Genomic DNA, 18,942 nt, shown 5'->3' with positions numbered 1-18,942 from the left:
CTCCCTCCCTCCCTCTTCTTTCTTCTCTCCCTCCCTTTTCCTCCTAGTGACCTTGAGAGGAACAGACATTATTTGGTTTTGAAGAGACCTAAACAGGCAATTGTTTTATAAGGTGGTCTGCAGTTGTCTGTAGTAGACAAGTGCCTCAGCTGCTGACTTGTCATAGTGTGAATGCAGATAACCTGTTGACAAGTAGTCATTGCTGTCAGGTTTATCAAGTCTGGACTAAAAAAAGAGAAGCAAAGTGTATTTCCACAATGCTGGGATTGATGGTACCTGAAGGCTTTCACATCTATGGGTTTGTGACGTGTGAATTTACCCAAACATTGCAAAGAAGCCCAAAACATCAAAACTTGATTTCTGATCTGTTTTGAAAAATCCTACATAACTAACATGCAGGTCTTCTTTTACAGTATCTGGAAAAGGATGCAGGTTGTGTATAGGATTTTTGTGGGGATGTTTTGTGTGTGTCTGTTTTTATCAGTTTAATCTACTGCTCCTTAAGTTTCATGTTGTTGTTTTTTAAATAAGTATATATTTATAAAAGCTTGAGTTCAGCCTAGTAATGGCTTACAGAGATATTACTTGCTGTGTTGCAGGGTAGATACCGGCAGAAATAAAGCTAAAGCAGCAGTTGATGCAGAGGGTAGGCTTGAACTTGTTTAATAATTCATAATTTAAATTATGAATCTAGACAAAGTAAAGCTTAAAGACCATTGAACACTAGATTCAATCATTTTCTCTCTTGTGTGGCTTTTTTCTATTTACATTCTCAAACTTGTAAAGATCCAATGTTTCTCCCTACTTCCCATTCTTTCAGAGCTACTTGGGAAACCCTATTGCCAAGAAGCCGTTAGGAGTGGAACCAGGGATCTGTTAATGAGCAGAAACGACAGTCTGGGAGAGCCATTAGGCGCATTCAAGGCATCAGGAGCTGTGCTGCCATGCCTCAGCTGCCTCGGTTTGTCATAGTCTCCTTTCCTGCTCCTGACAGCACTCTCCTCTTGCTTGTACAGCTTCTCTGGAGTCTTCAGGCAAGCATCTGTACCTCCTGATCCCATCCCAGTTTATGTTTCTGTGTAGCTTTTCAGGAGACCACAAGTTTAATGGTCTGGGTCACTGCACACTTAGTCTTAGATGTTTAGAATTAATCCCTTTCCTGATCTAACTTTTCGTAACTCAAAATAGTTCCTGACTTATGTATTAAAACTAGTGGCAATAATTTCTTGTTCTTCACAAACATTATTTCCCACCAGTGTATTATACTCCAGTACTTCACCTGCAAATGTAGATACTCTGTTTCAAGTGCCAAAGCTTGAAGAATGGTGGACTGGTGAGGATTCTCCCTCTGCCACTTCATTTGAGAGAAGGGAAAGATGTTTAGGAACCATGGAAGCATCTGAGAAGGATCTGATAGGTAATAGGGTCCACACTCACAAAAAGGTGTTGGATTCACTAGCTCATCTCAAGTGCATCTATAGCAATGCACACAGTATGAGCAACAAACAGGGGGAGCTTGAGACCTTGATGCAACACAAGAACTATAGTAGCTATAACAGAAACATGGTGGGATGCCTCACGTGACTGGAGTGCTGCAATCGATGGCTACACACTCTTCAGGAGGGATGGACAGGGAAGGAGAGGTGGTGGAGTGGCCCTGTTTGTAAGAGAATGCTATGACAGCTCAGAAATCAAGTATAGTGATAATGGGGTTGAGAGTGGGTTAGGTTAAGGGCCAATAAAGCAGATCTTGCTGTGGGAATCTGCTATAGACCCCCCCAACCAAAGCGGTGAGGTAGATGAAGCCTTCTCTAAACAGCTGGGAGAAATCTTGCAGTCACTTGCCATTGTTCTTGTGGGGGACTTTAACCTCCCAGATATCTGCTAGGAACACAACACAGCAGAGAGGGAACAATCCAGGAGGTTCCTCGAATGTGTGGAGAATAACTTCCTCACACAGCTGGTGAGTGAGCCGACCAGACAAGGTGCCCTCCTGGACCTGCTGCTTGTGAACAGGGAAGAGCTTGTGGGGGAGGTAAAGGCTGGAGGCCATCTAGGGTGCAGTGATCAGGAGATGATCCAATTTTCGATCCTTCAAGAAACAAAGAGAGGGGTTAGTAAAACTGCCACCTTGGACTTCTGGAGGGTTAATTCTGACCTGTTCAAAAGACTGATTAGCAAAATCCCGTGGGAGGCTGCCTTGAAGGAAACGGGAATCCAGGAAGGCTGGTCATACTTCAGGAGAGAAGCCCTAAAGGCACAGGAGCAGGCTGTTCCCGTGTGCTGGAAAACAAGCAGGCGGGGAAGGAGACCGGCCTGGCTAAACAGGGACCTTTGGCTGGATCTCAAGAACAAAAGGGGAATCTATTGCCTTTGGAAGAGGGGCAGGTCTCTCATGAAGACTATAAAGATGTAGTGAAGTTCTGCAGGGAGAACATTAGGAGAGCCAAGGCACAGCTAGAGCTCAGCTTGGCTGCAGCTGTTAAGGGTAACAAAAAATGTTTCTATAAATTTGTTAACAGCAAAAGGATAATTAGGGAAAATCTCCCTCTGGAGAGGGAAACATGGTAACTAAGAATGAGGGAAAGGCTGATGTGCCCAACACCTACTTTGCCTCAGTCTGTAGCAGTGGAACTGGCTGTTCCCTGGACACCCAGGCTCATGAGCTGGGAGGTGGGGAGGGGAAGCAGACTGAGGTCAGCACAGTTGAAGAGGAGGTAGTCAGAGACCTGCTGCACCACTTGGATGCACACAAGTCTGTGGGACGGATGGGTTACACCCAAGGGTGTTGAGGGAGTTGGCAGGTGTGCTCGCCAAGCTGCTGTCCATGATTTACCTGAAGTCATGGCTAACTGGGGAGATCCCATTGGACTGGAGGGTGGCAGATGTGACACCCATCTACAAGAGAGGCAGAAAGGACGATCCAGGAAATTATAGACCTGTCAACCGGACCTTGGTGCCAGGGAAGGTCATGGAGCAGGTCATCTTGGGTGCCATTAGAAGTCATGTAATGGACAACCAGGGGATCAGGCCCAGTTAGCATGGGTTTATGAAAGGCAGGTCCTGCCTGACAAACCTGATCTCCTTCTATGACAGGATGACCTGCTTATTGGATGAGGGAAAGGCTGTGGATGTTGTTTACCTTGACTTTGACATTGTTTCCCACAGCATTCTCCTGATGAAACTGGCTGCTCCTGACTTGGATGGATACACGCTTTGCTGGTTAAAAAACTGGCTGGGTGGCCGGGCCCAAAGAGTTGTGGTGAATGGAGTTAAATCCAGTTGGGGGCTGGTCACGAGTGGTGTCCCCCAGGGCTCGGTTTTGGGGCCACTCCTGTTTAACATCTTTATTGATGATCTAGATGAGGGGATCGAGTGCACTCTCAGTCAGTTTGCAGATGACACCCAGTTGGGTGGGAGTGTTGATCTGCTCGAGGGTAGGGAGGCTCTGCAGAGAGACCTGGACAGGCTGGAGCCATGGGCTGAGGCCAACTGGAGGAGTTTCTATAAGGCCAAATGCTGAGGGCTGCCCTTGGGCCACAACAACCCCCAGCAGCGCTACAGGCTTGGGGAGGAGTGGCTGGAGAGCTGCCAGTCAGAGAGGGACCTGGGGGTGTTGATTGACAGCCGGCTGAACAGGAGCCAGCAGTGTGCCCAGGTGGCCAAGAAGGCCAATGGCATCCTGGCTTGTGTCAGTAATAGCGTGGCCAGCAGGGACAGGGAAGGGATCTGACCCCTGTACGCGGCACTGGTGAGGCCGCCCCTCGATTCCTGTGTTCAGTTTTGGGCCCCTCACTACAAAAAGGACATTGAATGACTCGAGCGTGTCCAGAGAAGGGCAACGGAGCTGGTGCAGGGTCTGGAGCACAGGTCGTACGGGGAGCGGCTGAGGGAACTGGGGGTGTTTAGTCTGGAGAAGAGGAGGCTGAGGGGAGACCTCATCGCCCTCTACAGCTCCCTGAAAGGAGGCTGCAGAGAGCTGGGGATGAGTCTCTTTAACCAAGTAATAAGCGATAGGACAAGAGGTAATGGCCTCAAATTACACCAGGCAAGGTTTAGACTTGGAAGGAAGTCTAGGAAGCATTTATTTCCAGAAGGGGTTGTCAGGCATTGGAATGGGCTGCCCAGGGAGGTGGTGGAGTTCCCATCCCTGGAGGTGTTTAAGAGTCGGGTCAACAGTGCTGAGGGATCTGGTGTAGCTGGGAACTGTCAGTGTTAGGTTAATGGTTGGACTGAGTGATCTTCAAGGTCTTTAACAACCTAGACAGTTCTGTGATTCTTGCAACTGTATTATGATGTGTGATATTCTAGGAAGATGACCGCAAAAGTTACTTCTCTTAGTAGGTGTCATGCCTGCATCAAACTCGACTTGTTTCTTGCTGGAGGTTGCCAGTCCTGCTGTGTTAGATTCAGTGCTTTGCGATGGGAGCCCTAATGCATCTCTGAGGTGTAGTAGGCAGCGCTGTTTCTTCCTTTGGCTCACATAGCATTAGGATCTACAGTATTTCAGCTGACCTTTTTACAGAGTCTTGAATGAATGCTTTCCAAGAATATGTGGAGAACTGTCAGCAGACAGGTGAGGTCTGAGGATTTTATTTATTTATTGGAAGCAATATTTACTGTAATGAGAGCTATATGGATGACACGCTATGCTGTTTTGTATGCTTGCCTGTGTGTTTACTCTGGAGTACTTTCTAATTTTTAGCATACATCTTCTGGACCATCCAAAAAACCCTTTGCAGTGGCTCGTGCAGTCTTTGTGCTGTCACTTCTTCATATTCCAAAGTGGTCTGGTAGTTAAATGAGACCTGGTGCAGCAAGAACATGTCCTTCTGATTATGTCCTCTATCTAAAACTTTCTGCCCTGCTATCCCTGGTGTTTTTTCCCCTATGCAGCACCTGGATCTTTTGTTATGTTCCTGGGGAGTCGCTTTTTTGCAAAGAAACTAGAGGAAGTAGCTTTAGCTACAGTCAAGATTTGTCCCAAGATGTTTCAGTCCAAGTAAGGTTTAATAAGTGACATTTTGATTTGCAGGATGAGCAAGCAGCAAAGCTATCAACCAACCTAATGAGTCATGTATGTGCAGAGTCTCTAAATCACCATGAGAAGTCTTTGAACCTTTATTTATTCTATAAATAATAAATATAATAAAATATTAAATATTAATATTTGCAAGTCCAGTACATTGAAAACATTAATTTCCCACAACTAACAGACATGTTTTTAAATTACATGGGTTTGAAAAATAAAACTTCCTTGAAGGGCTCTATTCAAAAGATTGGCTTACTAACATCTAGGTGGGAGTTCATGTAAACTACATTGCTGGCTACTATGTTGTTAATGTGTTGCTGACAGAAAATTAGCTCTTCTCATCATAGGTAGTTCTATATTTAATCTCAGGTGGCAAATACCAATCAAACCTGAACAGCCTTACCAAAAAAAAATGAACTTAAAACTTGATTTGAGGAATCCAGTAACCTAATGCATGAGAGGAGGTGAGCTTGCTGGACAGTTCTATTTCTCCCATTACCTGATGAACTTGGCACCAGCAAAATTCTTCTCTTAGAAAACAGAGTGCCTAATACTTTGTAATGAGATTTACAAGGAGATTTTTATCCATGGAGTTTTGCAAGGAGATTTTATCCTAGTATTTGAGGAAACATTTGTTGCAAGCAGGGCCAGTAAGTAAGGAGACAACTGATTTTGGAAGAGTCTGAAGCTAAATGCAAAGAAGGGTGCCTGATTAACAAAGCAGATCCCTACTGCCTGCTGATATTCTCGCCACTGGGCAATGGTTCGTGCCTGCAGGTCACAGCAGCTGTGTCTCAAAGTTTTGTTCCCCACAGACTGGTACTTCTGCTCTTCTGCCATCATACCTCACAGCTGTGTGGAATAACTAAAGAAAGACTGTCGTTCTGTTTTCAACTGTCTAGAGTAGAAGTAAATTGATTTACTAGTAGTGTTCTGAGCCTTAAGACAGTCAGCTTTGACCTTAATATTCAAGGCAGGTATTGACTCGCAGCCACAACTATGAATTAGTGAAGAGTGTTCCTTTTTCTGAAAGGAAATGGTAGCTCCTTAATTACCTGGAAAATTCTGTTACGAGGATGAATTGTATGTTGGTTTTTTGGTTGTGTGAGGTTTTTTGCTTGGTTTGGTTTTTTACTTTAAATATATTGATGATTTCTACTGTTACCTGCAGAACACCTAATCTTGTGCAGCATGGGTCAGACAACTCTGTACAACATACGATACTAGCACTCTTGTCAACACCAGCTGATTATCCTGTTTGTCTCTCCTATCTCTTGCAAGTGTCCTAATAGTGTCTTAACTACAGAACCACTGGAGTTACTTCTAACACAAAAAGCTCTTTCACATACCCAGATACTCTAGTGTAGTGTTACTGTGAGCTCGATCTAGCCAGCCTGAGTGTAAATACCCCTCCTTCAAATGTAAATGTAATTAATTAGTGGTGTGGACTTAAGCTAGCTCCACTCAGATGCTTCTGAGTTTCCATGCCTTTCTGCTGATTCTTTTTTTTTCCTATTCCCCAATGTGGCAGAGGGAGCACAGCTCACTGGCTCGTGCAAGTAAGAGCTCTCTTTGTCTCTCAAGAAGAAACCAGGCTTTCTTTTAGCTGTGTCTGACAGCTTAAAGGCAATATTGGAAACAATTTATGTGCAGCACTTCCAAACTACTGAGCGATAAAGCTGTTACTGTTATGATAAAGTAGAAATTCTGGGAAAGAACTGAATGAAGAAAGTCCAGTAGTTTGAGTAAGCAGCTGAGGAAGGCATATAAGAAGTAATGCTAGGGTTTAAAATCCATCAAAATGCAAACAGAATGAGCAGTAGCAATAGTGATTAAATAGCTGAAGAAAATCAAATTACATTAGATTTCTTTGAGCAATTATGGTAAATTGAAAGTGAATAGTGCTTCTCAGGGAATAGGGCTTTTCAGGGACAACAAACCTGCTAGGTTGCTGCAGCTGAATGCTAACGTCATATGCAGAAAAAGGCTTCCATTATTTGAGCTGATACATTTCTTAATACCTAATGGTTCTTAGTGCGGACACAACTGTGGGACAGTGATGTTAAGACCTGGTGACACTTCCTCCTGCATCCTAACCAAGCGTAACTCTTGGTTTTGAAATCATTTAAAATGTGCAGGCACCCTCAGTGAGAAGACCATTAGGAGACCTGTGGTATAACTTTCAAGAATATTTTGTAGAGGCAGAAGTAAGGAGCCATCTGTAGGATTTTGTGGGTTCCAGAAGTCAGCTGCCTTCGTAGTTGTGTTTTTGAACTGTGGAAGTGGTAGCACAGAATTCACTGTTCCCAGAATATACAGCAGAAATCTTTTCAGTTGTCATAGCTTAATTCATTGCTAAATGTAACTCAGTACCAAAGGAGTATCTTGAATTGATTATGCTAATTTCTGCTGTAGCCCTCTTTGTATTTACGAACATACTCTCTGCATTGAGGTTGAAAAGACCTTGGCTAAATTAAAACTCCTTTGTTATTGTGATAAGAGAATGTTTTCTGGGGAGCAAGCCTCTGGCTTCTCAAAGTTACTCCTTATAGTGAAAGAATTGTGTTAATATTGTTTTAACCATACAACAAATCATAATGATGCCTGATAACAAATAACAAAAAAGGTCTACAGTGCAGCTTGAACTGCCTCTTGAAATATTAATTAATTTTACCTGTCCCTGTGATAATGCTTCTTTGAATCCTGTAGCAACGGGCAGGGTGGGTGATAATCAACATAAAAAAATCTGGTGTCCATAAACAACAGAGCATCCCCCTTGCAGCAAGGTCTCTTTTCCCTGGCTGCATTTTCTTCCTCCTTTCTCCTCCCACCCCAGATTTCTCCCCCCACACACGCTCCCTGCAGTGCCTTTGAAGGCATCATCTTGTGATCACTTGAAGAAGCAAAGTAGCTCACTCAAGTGGTGTTGCTGTGCACAGTGTATGTGAAGAGTCTGGACTCTAGCTGATGTGCTTATGAAAACAGCTGCACTGCCTTAACCCAGGACAGCAAGAGACCATTCACTGCCGTTCACCATTCATCACTGCAATTTCCTGCTGTTGTGATCTCTCAAACTTGCCTTTATTGGTAGCTCAAACCTAACCTGATGTGTCTGGGAAGGCAAGTGCTCGCTTTTGCTGTTTGTCTGCCATAGGGGACAAACCATGTACATGGGTAGATGGTTAAGAGGGGTAACTTCATGCTCCCCTGCACAGGTGGTGCCTCTGAGACAAGTGCTTGTGTTAGACCTGGGTGATGGTGCACCCATGCTGCCGACTGCCAGACACACAGTGTGGCAGTGCATACTTCTTCATGCCAGCACAGCATGAAGGCCTGTGGAGCCCCCTCTCCTGCCTCACCATTCTAGAAAATGTTACTTTCTGAATTACCTAGCAGTGCACTGGGGGGAAACGTGTGTTCTATTCCTGGAGATCTGGAGTAAAAAAAAAAACGTCTAACATCATATGAAGATAAAACAATTCTACATTCATATGGCTCCAATTTCTGCAGAGGACGTTCATTCCAACTGGTTGCAAGTCATGTGCACAATTCCCAAGTCCCTATAGCCTTTTGCCAGGGAGCTGGCAGCATCTTCCTGCGTTGGCTTTTGGCTACATGATGCTGTCAACTCAGTTGTCTTGAGTCATTTGTCTAAAAACAACTCCTTGCTGCTCAGGGAAGAAAGCACCTAGTGGTTGCCTGCCAGTCAGGAAACATGGAATAGCTCAGTGTGGAAAGGTCACAGAATTGTGGCTTTTAGAGAAAAGTGGAGAGGTGCTAAGGTCTTCACGGTCTGTTGCTGCCCTGTAACAGAAGTCAAATGAGTATTTGTTCAAGGAAATTCACTCATCGTCCCACTTGTGTCAGTAAGTAATGTCTCTACCATCTACTTGTGAGTGATTAAGAACTGCATTTGCAAATGGGAATAATGTTACCATAAATTTGAGTTATACTTCCAATTAAATGTTATTCTCTGAACAGATGAAAAACTTCAGATAATGTCAGTGGTGCTTGCCTTTGCAGATAGGGTAGTGCCTATGGGGAATGTCTGGTGAGTTTTAGTAACTTCTGGAAATACCTATGTGTGTGTGTATGCAGATAGATAGATAGATAGATAGATAGATAGATAGATAGATAGATAGATATGTATTAACCCTTTTCCTTAAAAACTGAGCAAAGTTAAGGCTCTACATCTGGTGAAGGGATGCAATTGCACATTTATCACTGTTTTTTCCCACCCATGAGGAACGTCAGCCAAAATGTGAATGTTACTCTTGAGATTTGTGGAAAGGCTGCAGTATACCCAAAGTATGACTCCTGCTAGGAGCCATCGTGGGAGGGGACAGGGGGAAATATAGCGCATCAGTAATAGGATCAGTCCTTTTCTATACTTGTACCTTAGTTGCAATTGAATTTCTTCATCTGCAAGGAGCATATCTGGCTTTGACTGGAATATGCCTTTTAGGAGAGTAGGGAGATGTGGTGTGTGGGTTTTGTAGAGTGGTGGGGTTATTTTCTTCCAAGGTGAAGGCGAATGTGTTGTCTTTTAGCATGCTTCTTGCAAGGTCTTGGCAGATCATTCCACCTCTTTGCCTCAGAATAGAGAGATTGGGGTTTTTTCCTACTATGCAGTGATTTGAAAGGTGCTTGAACACTTCATAGCAATCCTGAAAATAAGCCTGAAACTGAAAGCAAACTAGCTCTCTAAACATACTAGTTCTTCCAAGATGTTCTGGGAGCTTTCCTTGAAGCAGCTAAAAAAGCTTTCTGAAATTTGTACCTCTGTCAGCTCATACTCCAAGAAGTATGCTTCCAACAAATGACATTTTTCCCCCAGTCTCATCTGTTACACAACTAATGATGTCCCTATGTCTGCAGGATTGTTTCCTGTGATAATCTATAGGCTTCCGCCTCTTTCATTCTTGTGACATAGGTGAGATGAAAGATAACAAACAACAATGTAAGGAAGAGTATCTAGAAAGAGGTGTAATGAACAACTGGGGTCATGAAGGAAAAAGAGTCTTTGCTGCCAGGGGTGGTGGATGCTAGGTGTCTAAATCAAAACTAAGACAACTTTTTCCTGTGTTAGAGTTGAACCTGGAATTTCTGCTTGCCCTCTAAGAGGACCAAGCTAAAAAATGCATTTGAATCCAGCCTAAAGAAAGGCTGTATTCTGGAGGTAGTATTCTGTAGAAAGTGAAACCACATACTTAGTCCTGTGTTCTTCCTATTGCAGTGACCCCAGAGTGTTAGGAGGTCCAATGTGTAAACTGCTCAGTGGTGCAGGACCAGCTGGTGGAGCGTATTGGGCCTGTTCGTCCCTGCACAAGCTGCAGCGGCATGAAGTGCATCATTGGCTTGTTTATCTCTTCACAGGCAGGCTTCGCTCAGCTCCTTGCTTAGGTGGGTCGGTTTTGGGAACCCTGAGGTAGCCAAGGTAAAGCTCTGCATTGCAGTCAAACAGACAGAGCTCATTCACTGTATTCAACTTGCTTGGTGCTTTAACACTGAGATGTTGAATCCTTTGAAATTATGAGGCCATAGTGGAAACTCACTGTGTGCATGAGGACACGAGTGCCTGCTTCTGAGGTCTTTGCAATGAAGTGAACTGCAGCTCTCACTCTCCATATCATTATCCTTCCCTAATATCTTGCTAGAATTTCATAAGTCTTCTCGAGAAACCAGAAACGTAATTTTCAGAAGCCGGTCCTAAGAATATTTTTGATCTTATTTTTCCTTTTGTAGCTGAGCAATAGACTGATACAGGGATATATTTTAAAATCCTTAAAAGAACAGCTGGTTTGCGATGCTTACGTTCCTGAAATATGGACAAGTTTGTGTTGACTGCAGTACTGAAGATGCTAACTTGTGCTGATGCATCTAATATAGTATATAGTGCTCTTGCATCCTGAGGTTAACATAAATAGTGTACGGTGCTTATTTTGTTCAAAAAAATGTCGATAAGCAAAAAGTCAGCACTGCTTTTACCCCCATTCGAACTCCCCAAACAAGAAACTGTATTTTCGAAATGTTTGAAGTGAAAATCATACTAATTTAGCAGAAGCTGATGGCAGTATCGAGGTAGTTAGACGCAGTAGAGGAGAAAAGCCAACAGAGAGATAAGCTTGTGACTTGAACTACAGGCCAGGTATGGAGGGCCACAGTGGTAATGTATTATTCTGTGGTGGTTTGGTTTTTTTTTTCCCTGAACCAAAGTTCAATCGCTGGAATTGATTTCTTGATGGTATAAAGCTGCTTGTTACATTGCCAGCCTAGCAAATACTTAAAGGTCTGTTTTATGTAAAGATTAAATATTAACTTATTTAAAGGAAGGCTTCACTATGTAGTGTAAAATGGTTGATTTGCCATTTGCTGAGTGAATTTAGATGATTAGTAGGATTGCTGTCCATTTATCTGACAATGGGAGTAACAACTGAAGGGATAGAAACAGAAACAACTTGCATGAACTGAGACAGAAGAGAACTGTCCATCTTTTATTACTTATTTCATAAGGATGATAAGACAGGATGAAAATCACAAGCCTTTTAGTGTTGGCTTTTACCTCAAACTGTAGGAGTTTGCCGAAGTAAAATTGTTCTGCGCAGTCTAGTAATTGCGTTCTGACCTAAGGGACCTAGATACGAAAGAGTAAAATTATCTTCCTGGTGCTGTGAAGCTTTAATTAATTTTTATGGAGTTTATTTAGGGATCTGTTTGATGAAGTCTCACAGGTGATAAAATCTTAAGCTTTTTTTTCTGCATGTAAAGACTGTTTATTATTTTGAGTCTTCATCAAATTTGACTCACAATTTTGGTTTGCTGAGAGCAGAAGTGAGGCTACAGGTTATGGAGTGCTTTAACCAGAATTACTTATAAAAAAATTGCTGTAGTTTTATGAATACCTATGTTTTCCCATCCCATTAGAGGATAATTAAGAACTTCTTTATATTTCTTGTCTAGGGAAATACATGTTTGTCCAGCTGTGTGCAAAGGTGTTTACTTAAGATATATGAGGAGCCAAAGACAAAACTTAAAGTACTTCAGTATTTTTTTTGAAGTTGAGCAAACAACCCTATTCACTCACCAAGCTTGTTTTAATTTTCACCTTTTAAATTATTTTTATCTTCTTTTTGTGTTGTTGAAAAAGTTTTCACTGGGGAAATAATGCATTTGTAAAATTTCAAGCAAAAACACTCTAGGATTTGCTTTAATAATGTGACTTGAGCATGTGGTAGAGTAGTACTGAGACTATCATGACACAGCTGGACGTGTTCTTATATTTACATGCATATTTTGCAAGTAATAGTGTGCTTCAGGTTGGTTTCTCTGTATGGATTGTGTCCTTGTTTCAGACAGAAAGCCGAGGGAGGGGGGAGAAGGTGCAAGTATGCATAACTAATGTCAAATAAAGCTGTTCTTTAGGATTGACCTCCTTTAGTTTGAAGCCGACCTGGTTCTAATCTAACTGGTAATTTCTTCCTTCTTCAGGTGGAAGGAACCGGAACCTTTTCCATTAACTTTGTGAAGGCTTCCATGGACAGATGGAGGGTGCTGAGTGGATATTTTAAGGAAAGGGGAGGGAGGGGGGGGAAACGGACGACGACAACTAACCAGAACCACATATCTGAACAAAAAGGGGTCATCTATACATTGAGGTACCACCTCATTATGTCTCTTGTTGTCTATAAAAAGAGGCACAGTTGCATATTGTAGTTGCAGACCCTTTTATTACAGGTATCTGCAGTTAAGTGAGACGCATGCCTCTGTGACCAGAGTAATCCTTCAGAAGGAAGCCTGAAATACATACTGAACCCCTGCAGATTTAAGACTAGTGTACATCAGGAAAAAACTCTTTTGAACTGGCACACAGACTAATGACTGTAGAAATCTCAGAGCTGAGAGAGAAGAGGCTGTGGAATGAGGTGAACTGTAGTAGGCAGGGTGTGCTCTGTTAACCTTTTGCTCATGCTGACGACCAGAAGCTTAAATTTGCTGTATAAGATGAAGAGTCTGGAAAAGATCATTTCCTCATTGAATTCCAGGAATTCAGTGTCTAAAGAAGAGATCCGGGGGGGGGCAGTGATACGAACAGAGCAATCCAATAAGTACAGCAGATCTCTGTCAGCATCTTACCTGAACTGATGAATGAAGTGTGAAGGTTTTGGAGGAGCCCAAGGGCAGGAAGAGTCAGGCAGTAGATTTGAACAATAAAATTGCTGTTGAGATGAAAGGAGATGAGGATGTAGGAGAGAAGGAAGTGGAGACATTTTAATTATGCCTGAAGAATTCAGGTCAGGAGAAAAAAGTCAAAAATAGCATGTGACAGAAAGAGAGAAGTGGTGGGGAAGAAAGAGAGAGGGAAGTAGGTTACATATAACAGTTTCACAGGGACTTCTGTAAGAACTTCTTTTATTTAAATTTTTGCTTTCCTGTGGTACACCTGTTGGTCTAGTTGTTGACTCAGAAAACTCTGCTAGGTTCCTGAAGAGGAACATGCGTAAATTGTGATCTAATTAATGTGTATGTAAAGGAGTGTGCTCTCTTGATTACCACGGGGAACTGGATCTCTTTAGATCTTCCACTGACTTGCCAAGCCTGAAGAGCTGGCAGGAGGAACACTAACTCCAGTTTTACCCCAGAGTGGGGTAGGGAGGCTCTACTAACACCTGAAGTACACTTGGAACAAGTCAGCTATCTCATATGTATCTCACTTCTAGCCAGACATTTAATACGGATTTACTTACCATGAATCTTTTTTTTTTTTTCTCTTCCAGTTACTATTTCTTCAACTGCAGAAAAAGGTAATATTTTCTTTATTTTTTTGAAGATGTGAATAGTTTTGTTGCATGCAAGTCTTAAGGGACTCCTTTACATGTAAGCTCTGTGTAGTGAGTAGATTAATGCTAAGAAACAAGGTAAATATTGTGAGGTTGAGTCTGTTTAGCTTCTGGTACCACAATCTTGTGAAGATGACAAGACCTGTGAGTAATGCAACTATGATTTAGGTTTGAAAATATTTTTAAATGGGTACCTTGTAAGAACATAAAAAGAAGAGAAGGAACTGCAGCAGATCCACAAGTCCATTTTCTGTTTATTCCTGAACACACCCTATGACTTGAATGACTTCTGGAAGAGTAAGAATTGTTGCTCTACTGCTTGCTGTTTTCCAAACCAGGTTACCAAATTCCTCAGAACTGGTTAGAACTGTGCAAAATACAATAATTTCAAAGGTGGCTGCACATTATAATTTTAAATTTCTAGGTCAAGTGGTTAAGACCTTGTTTTGACAAACTTAAATAAAGTTTTTGTATTGGCCTTGGCAAGTATAGGCCACAGTGGGTAGTACTTACAGAGATACAAACTGACCAAAAAAAATCCAGCGTTCTTGCTCTGCCACTTTTAAGTGTTAACAAAAACTAGTCTAAAGGATAATTAGATTTCAGAAGTTCAAAATGCAAGGTTTTTAATTTTTTTTTTCCCTGTAGAAATACAAATTATTGGTGGGATATTTGTTTGGGAGTTCATTTCAGTTTATGGGAGACGTGAGTGGTAGATTAAACATAGATTTGCATTTTGACTGTCCACAGAGGGCTGTCCTCAGAGTGTGAGACCAGTGGTAAGAGGTTCTCATCTCTTAAACATTTTTGCAGAAGAGCATAGAATTTGGAGCTAATCTAGTAGTTTTCTTCTTGGTGGAGAACATCCAGGAGAACACTGTGAAAGGAAGGATCCTTGATAGAATCTGTACTCTTTTATCTTCTGATGAAGAGGTAAAAGAATGGGAAAAACTACAAAATAAAGTGCAAGCCATTCAAGATGGGAGCTGTGTCTTACCCTGGATTTTTACATCACACTGCACAGCTGGGCTTCATCTAGACTTCACAAAATTCTACAGATTGCTACTGTGCTTTACTGTTGACCTGTTCCAGTTTCTTCTGGAAAGGCAAGATCCATGTCTCAGTTAAGGAAGCCTGGCAGAGCACTGATGTTGATGTTGGATAGTCAGGTGTCTGGCTTTCATACAAATGTGGTGCCTAACTGACTGAAGCAAGTGCTCTTAAATCTAGGGAAGAAAAATACTTGATTAATTAATGAGACTTGACAGCATTGCTGGAACATGACTGTTAGGCTTTTAATAGTTGTCACCTGCACATTTCTTGCATCTTCAGTTCTAAAGCGTGCCATAGGCATCCTGTATGCACAAATTTCTTTACCACAGAGGCCAATCTTAAAATGAGATGTGAAATCTTTTTTTTATTTGAAAAGAAAGCTCTCGTAAATTTTGAAAAGTTCTTAAAAGCTAACTCTGAATAGCCAGGAAATAACATCAGAAGAGTCAGAAGGCTAAAGTACCAGTTACATTGCTATGTAAATCGATAATGTTCATCTTAGCAAGTATATTTTGCTCCATATTTCAGTGTACTGTGTTCAAGTCCTTTTATGCTAGCACTTAATTACAACTTTTGGTTAAATTAGTGGCTATTTCTTCACCCCATTAAGGCTAATTGTTTCTTTGTAATTTCATATTCTTGTCTAGATTTGTATCCATAAGGATAGGGGAATAAAGTCAACTCTGAGTCTCTCTTAACAATGTAATATACTTCTGTTATATATTATTACCTTTCTGTAATCCGACTCTCTCTTGGAAGTAGTATTAAGAATGATTCAGAAAATATGTTAAGGGCAAATCTTAGGAGGCCTTAGCATGTTTTAGGAAGATTCTGAGAGCATGTCTTAAAACATTGTCCTCCTGAGGGCATAAATTATGGTCTAATACACATCAGCACCTTTAAGGAGAGGTGACTTCATTTGGTTACAGCATGGCACCAAAAATCCAAGATTCCCTTAGCTTAGCCAGGACTTCCTCATGACTCTGACTAAACTGGCAGATATTGGGGTTTGAGGTTTTTAACATATTTTCTGTCTAGCTTGTCATTACAAGAAAATGAGCTGAATAGAAATGAGTCTCGTTTATATTTGCACTGGAAACTGATGCAAGATGCTTCAGGGAGTACTCTGCAGAGGAGCTACTGCTACCCAAAATGGTGTGTACATGAACTGCCAAAGCAAAGTCATCAAAAATGGTATCTTCCCTCCCTCTCATTTCTTGGGGAGCACTGACAGGACAGATTCTGTAATCGCAGTAGGAATGGCAGCACAAAAGTGGGGAAAAAAGCAAGAATTTACTCAGTGCAGGGCCAGTATGGACTGCCAGTTGCAGGCTCTTTCTCCTCTATACTAGGTGGTGCCCATCACTGGAATAGCTGTGAAAGTCTTGCTCTTCCTTGAGTTGCTTCAGTTTGGCTACTGAGGACAGGCCCTTGGCTTTTAATGATGGTGACAGATTGCAAGCTCTCAGTTATTGCAAGAGTGTGAGAGCACTTTAACAGCTGCCTGTTTCTATTAAATACTGCTAGCACTGGCACAGATCTGTACCCTTGGTACCTGTTATTCTGTGTGTTGTTGGGGCATTTACAGCCTGTGACAATACTTTTGAGGTGCTGCTGTTTGAAGTATTGTGTGTGCACTAAAAATAATCCTTCAAAGAATCTGAATTCAGGGGGTGATTTTTATGGACAGAATAGAACTGTTTACTGTATAAGTTAGTTTTGCTGTGCCCTGCCCTCCTCTGCATTTCATTTCCTCTTTCCTTCTATTCAGCTTCTCTCACCACCTTCTCCCCTGAAGCTCTGATCTGTGCAGCTAATTCCACTCCAATTTTGTGTCTGTTTCTCCTCTTTTCCAAACCATTTTCTCATGCTTTAATTGCTGAATTGCATTATGTTTGAATGTGTATAGTAGATTTTCACTAACAGACAATTTCTAATTATGCAGTGCCTGGAAAATTGATACAAGTTCTTTCCTATCAGGATGACAGTTTTAGGATGGCTTTAGAAAAAAGGTTTTGCTGCTTTCATTTTCAGTCAGCTCCACAACTGAAAATTTGCCAAATCTAGTTGTAAGGTTGGAGGAGTCAGAGGCAAAGGTAAAAACTGTAATTGTCTGAAGAAAGGTCAAATACAGTTTGTTTGGGTTTTTTACTGTAACAAGCAATGGAAATCCTGAAAGATGATTAATTAAGACCACATCTTCTGTGACTGTACACAAGCATTTTCTGAGCTGTAGGAAGTTCCCAAAGTTTTGAGCCTGTTCTGCCATCCATGAAGTGTATCATATGGCTTCTTAGAGGGACTCTCTTTATGTACGTGGGAAAGTAGGTCAAGTTTCCTTCTTCCTGCAACTGAAGATAATAGAGTGAAGATAATGTAAATGTTTGGTATGACTTCTTTTCTGAGGCTTGCTGTTCTGGCATAACTGATCTGTTTGCTTTTAACAAGTGGTAAAAGAAACTGTTAGAGGAAGCAAGATTGGAAGAAGCTTCCTGGGTCATAAGGTCTGGGTCTCTGGAAGTTAAAGCAACCGTATCACACAGACCCATTCATAAACTGATTGAGCTCCCTCCTAAAGCCACCTACATTTTGTTGCTACTGTGACTGTAATAGCAGGACTCTTCCAGATTATATTCTTCTGATGATTTGAAAGAAGATAATCAGATGATTTTTAACTCATAGCTAACTCCTGTCTTAGACTGCAGTATTCTCCAAACCCCTGGCTTGGAATCTTTACTGTCGTTGATGACCAGTGCCTTCTACAATGGCACAATACCATGCTGTTTCTATTAGGAGTAGAAATTAAATTGAATTCCATAGGTCAGTTATCAAATAGTTTAATCTAGAATGGAATTGTAGCATCTTTATCCAAATTGGTTAGTCAGTTATATGCCACAGGTGAAGCGGTGTTCAGTTCTGGCTTTTTTTGGTTGGTTTGTTGGGTTTTTTCCCCCTTCAAAGTCTGTTTTGGAATTGTACATAAAAGCTTATTATATTGTTGAGAAATAGCAACCATCACATTTGGTGATTTTTTTTTTTTTAAATTTTTTTTTTTTCACTTTAGGTGAGCACTCCTAGAGTGCTAAGTCTACCCAGGAAAATGGGTTTAATATAACTTAATTTTATCAGGTGGTTCATAGCATAGTAGTTTAGCCCTCATCAAAGCTCAGGGATTTTATTTCTTGTTCTTTTCAGTTGTATTCACTCAACTCTTATTTGTATTTTATTGCAGTTGTCTACCTTGTGGTTTTTCATCTGTCATTTGTCATGTTTGTATGGTCCTATTGGAAGACAATTTTCACATATCCTGCATCCCCCTCTAATGAGGTAAATATAACATTAGAGAAATGTCAATGCCTTTTTTATAAATAACTGAACTGTTTTCAGTGATGAAACTTGTTAGCAGTACTGCATGATTCACCTTTCCCTTCTCATTATCTAAAATAGAACAGCATGACTGTGTATCATGAATGAAAATTATCAAGTTACTCTTAAAATACTGTGTACTTTGTGTGATGGCATTTCCTTACACAAAATATGCCTTTAATTCATAGTGCTCTGCTATGCTTGAAACCTGGAATTTTTAAAACTGATAACTATGGTGACACCATTTTTATATTACCATTTTAGGCAGTTTTGACCTTTGTTTGGGTAAGAAAAAATAGTAATACAATGTATATTCATAATCTGAAGGACAGCCGCTTAATAGTAAGTCAAGGGTTAAGGTTTAGGGACAATTGAGAAGTGAATACATAAAGGACCTTTATATAATGGCAAAAGAATGTATGATGACTATAAAAAGTTTTATTTTTAAAAAGAACAGTATTAATTGCAATAAGCGTGAGATGGATGACCTTGTTTTCTGTTTTCTCTAAGGTGTGTGTATATGTAAAGATAAATACAGGCACCATATTTAAAATACTTCCCTTCCCTTCCTTGGTTTTATAAAGCTTTTAAATTGGCTAAACTGTTTGAGGCTTTGGTTGCTCTATGGGGGTTGAATTTTTATTCTATTTTTGG

General features: G+C 41.2%; 1 protein-coding gene across 6 annotated transcripts in view; it reads left to right on the top strand.

Moving 5' to 3' along the window:
• Window positions 1-18,942, top strand: part of ZDHHC20 (zinc finger DHHC-type containing 20) — a 49,077-nt gene that overhangs the window by 7,416 nt on the left and 22,719 nt on the right. For all 6 annotated transcript variants that reach the window (XM_026845505.1, XM_026845490.1, XM_026845523.1 and 3 more), the window contains exons 2-3: window positions 13,807-13,833; window positions 18,155-18,249. In XM_026845505.1, coding sequence (XP_026701306.1) covers window positions 13,807-13,833; window positions 18,155-18,249 — 122 coding nt within the window. The remainder of the gene's footprint in view (window positions 1-13,806; window positions 13,834-18,154; window positions 18,250-18,942) is intronic.

The sequence above is a fragment of the Athene cunicularia genome, assembly GCF_003259725.1.
Source record: "Athene cunicularia isolate RWA chromosome 1 unlocalized genomic scaffold, athCun1 chr1_part1, whole genome shotgun sequence".
NCBI classification, from domain to species: domain Eukaryota; kingdom Metazoa; phylum Chordata; class Aves; order Strigiformes; family Strigidae; genus Athene; species Athene cunicularia.
The sequence above is the reverse complement of the archived record's forward strand: the minus strand, read 5'-3'. Positions and strand labels throughout refer to the sequence as shown.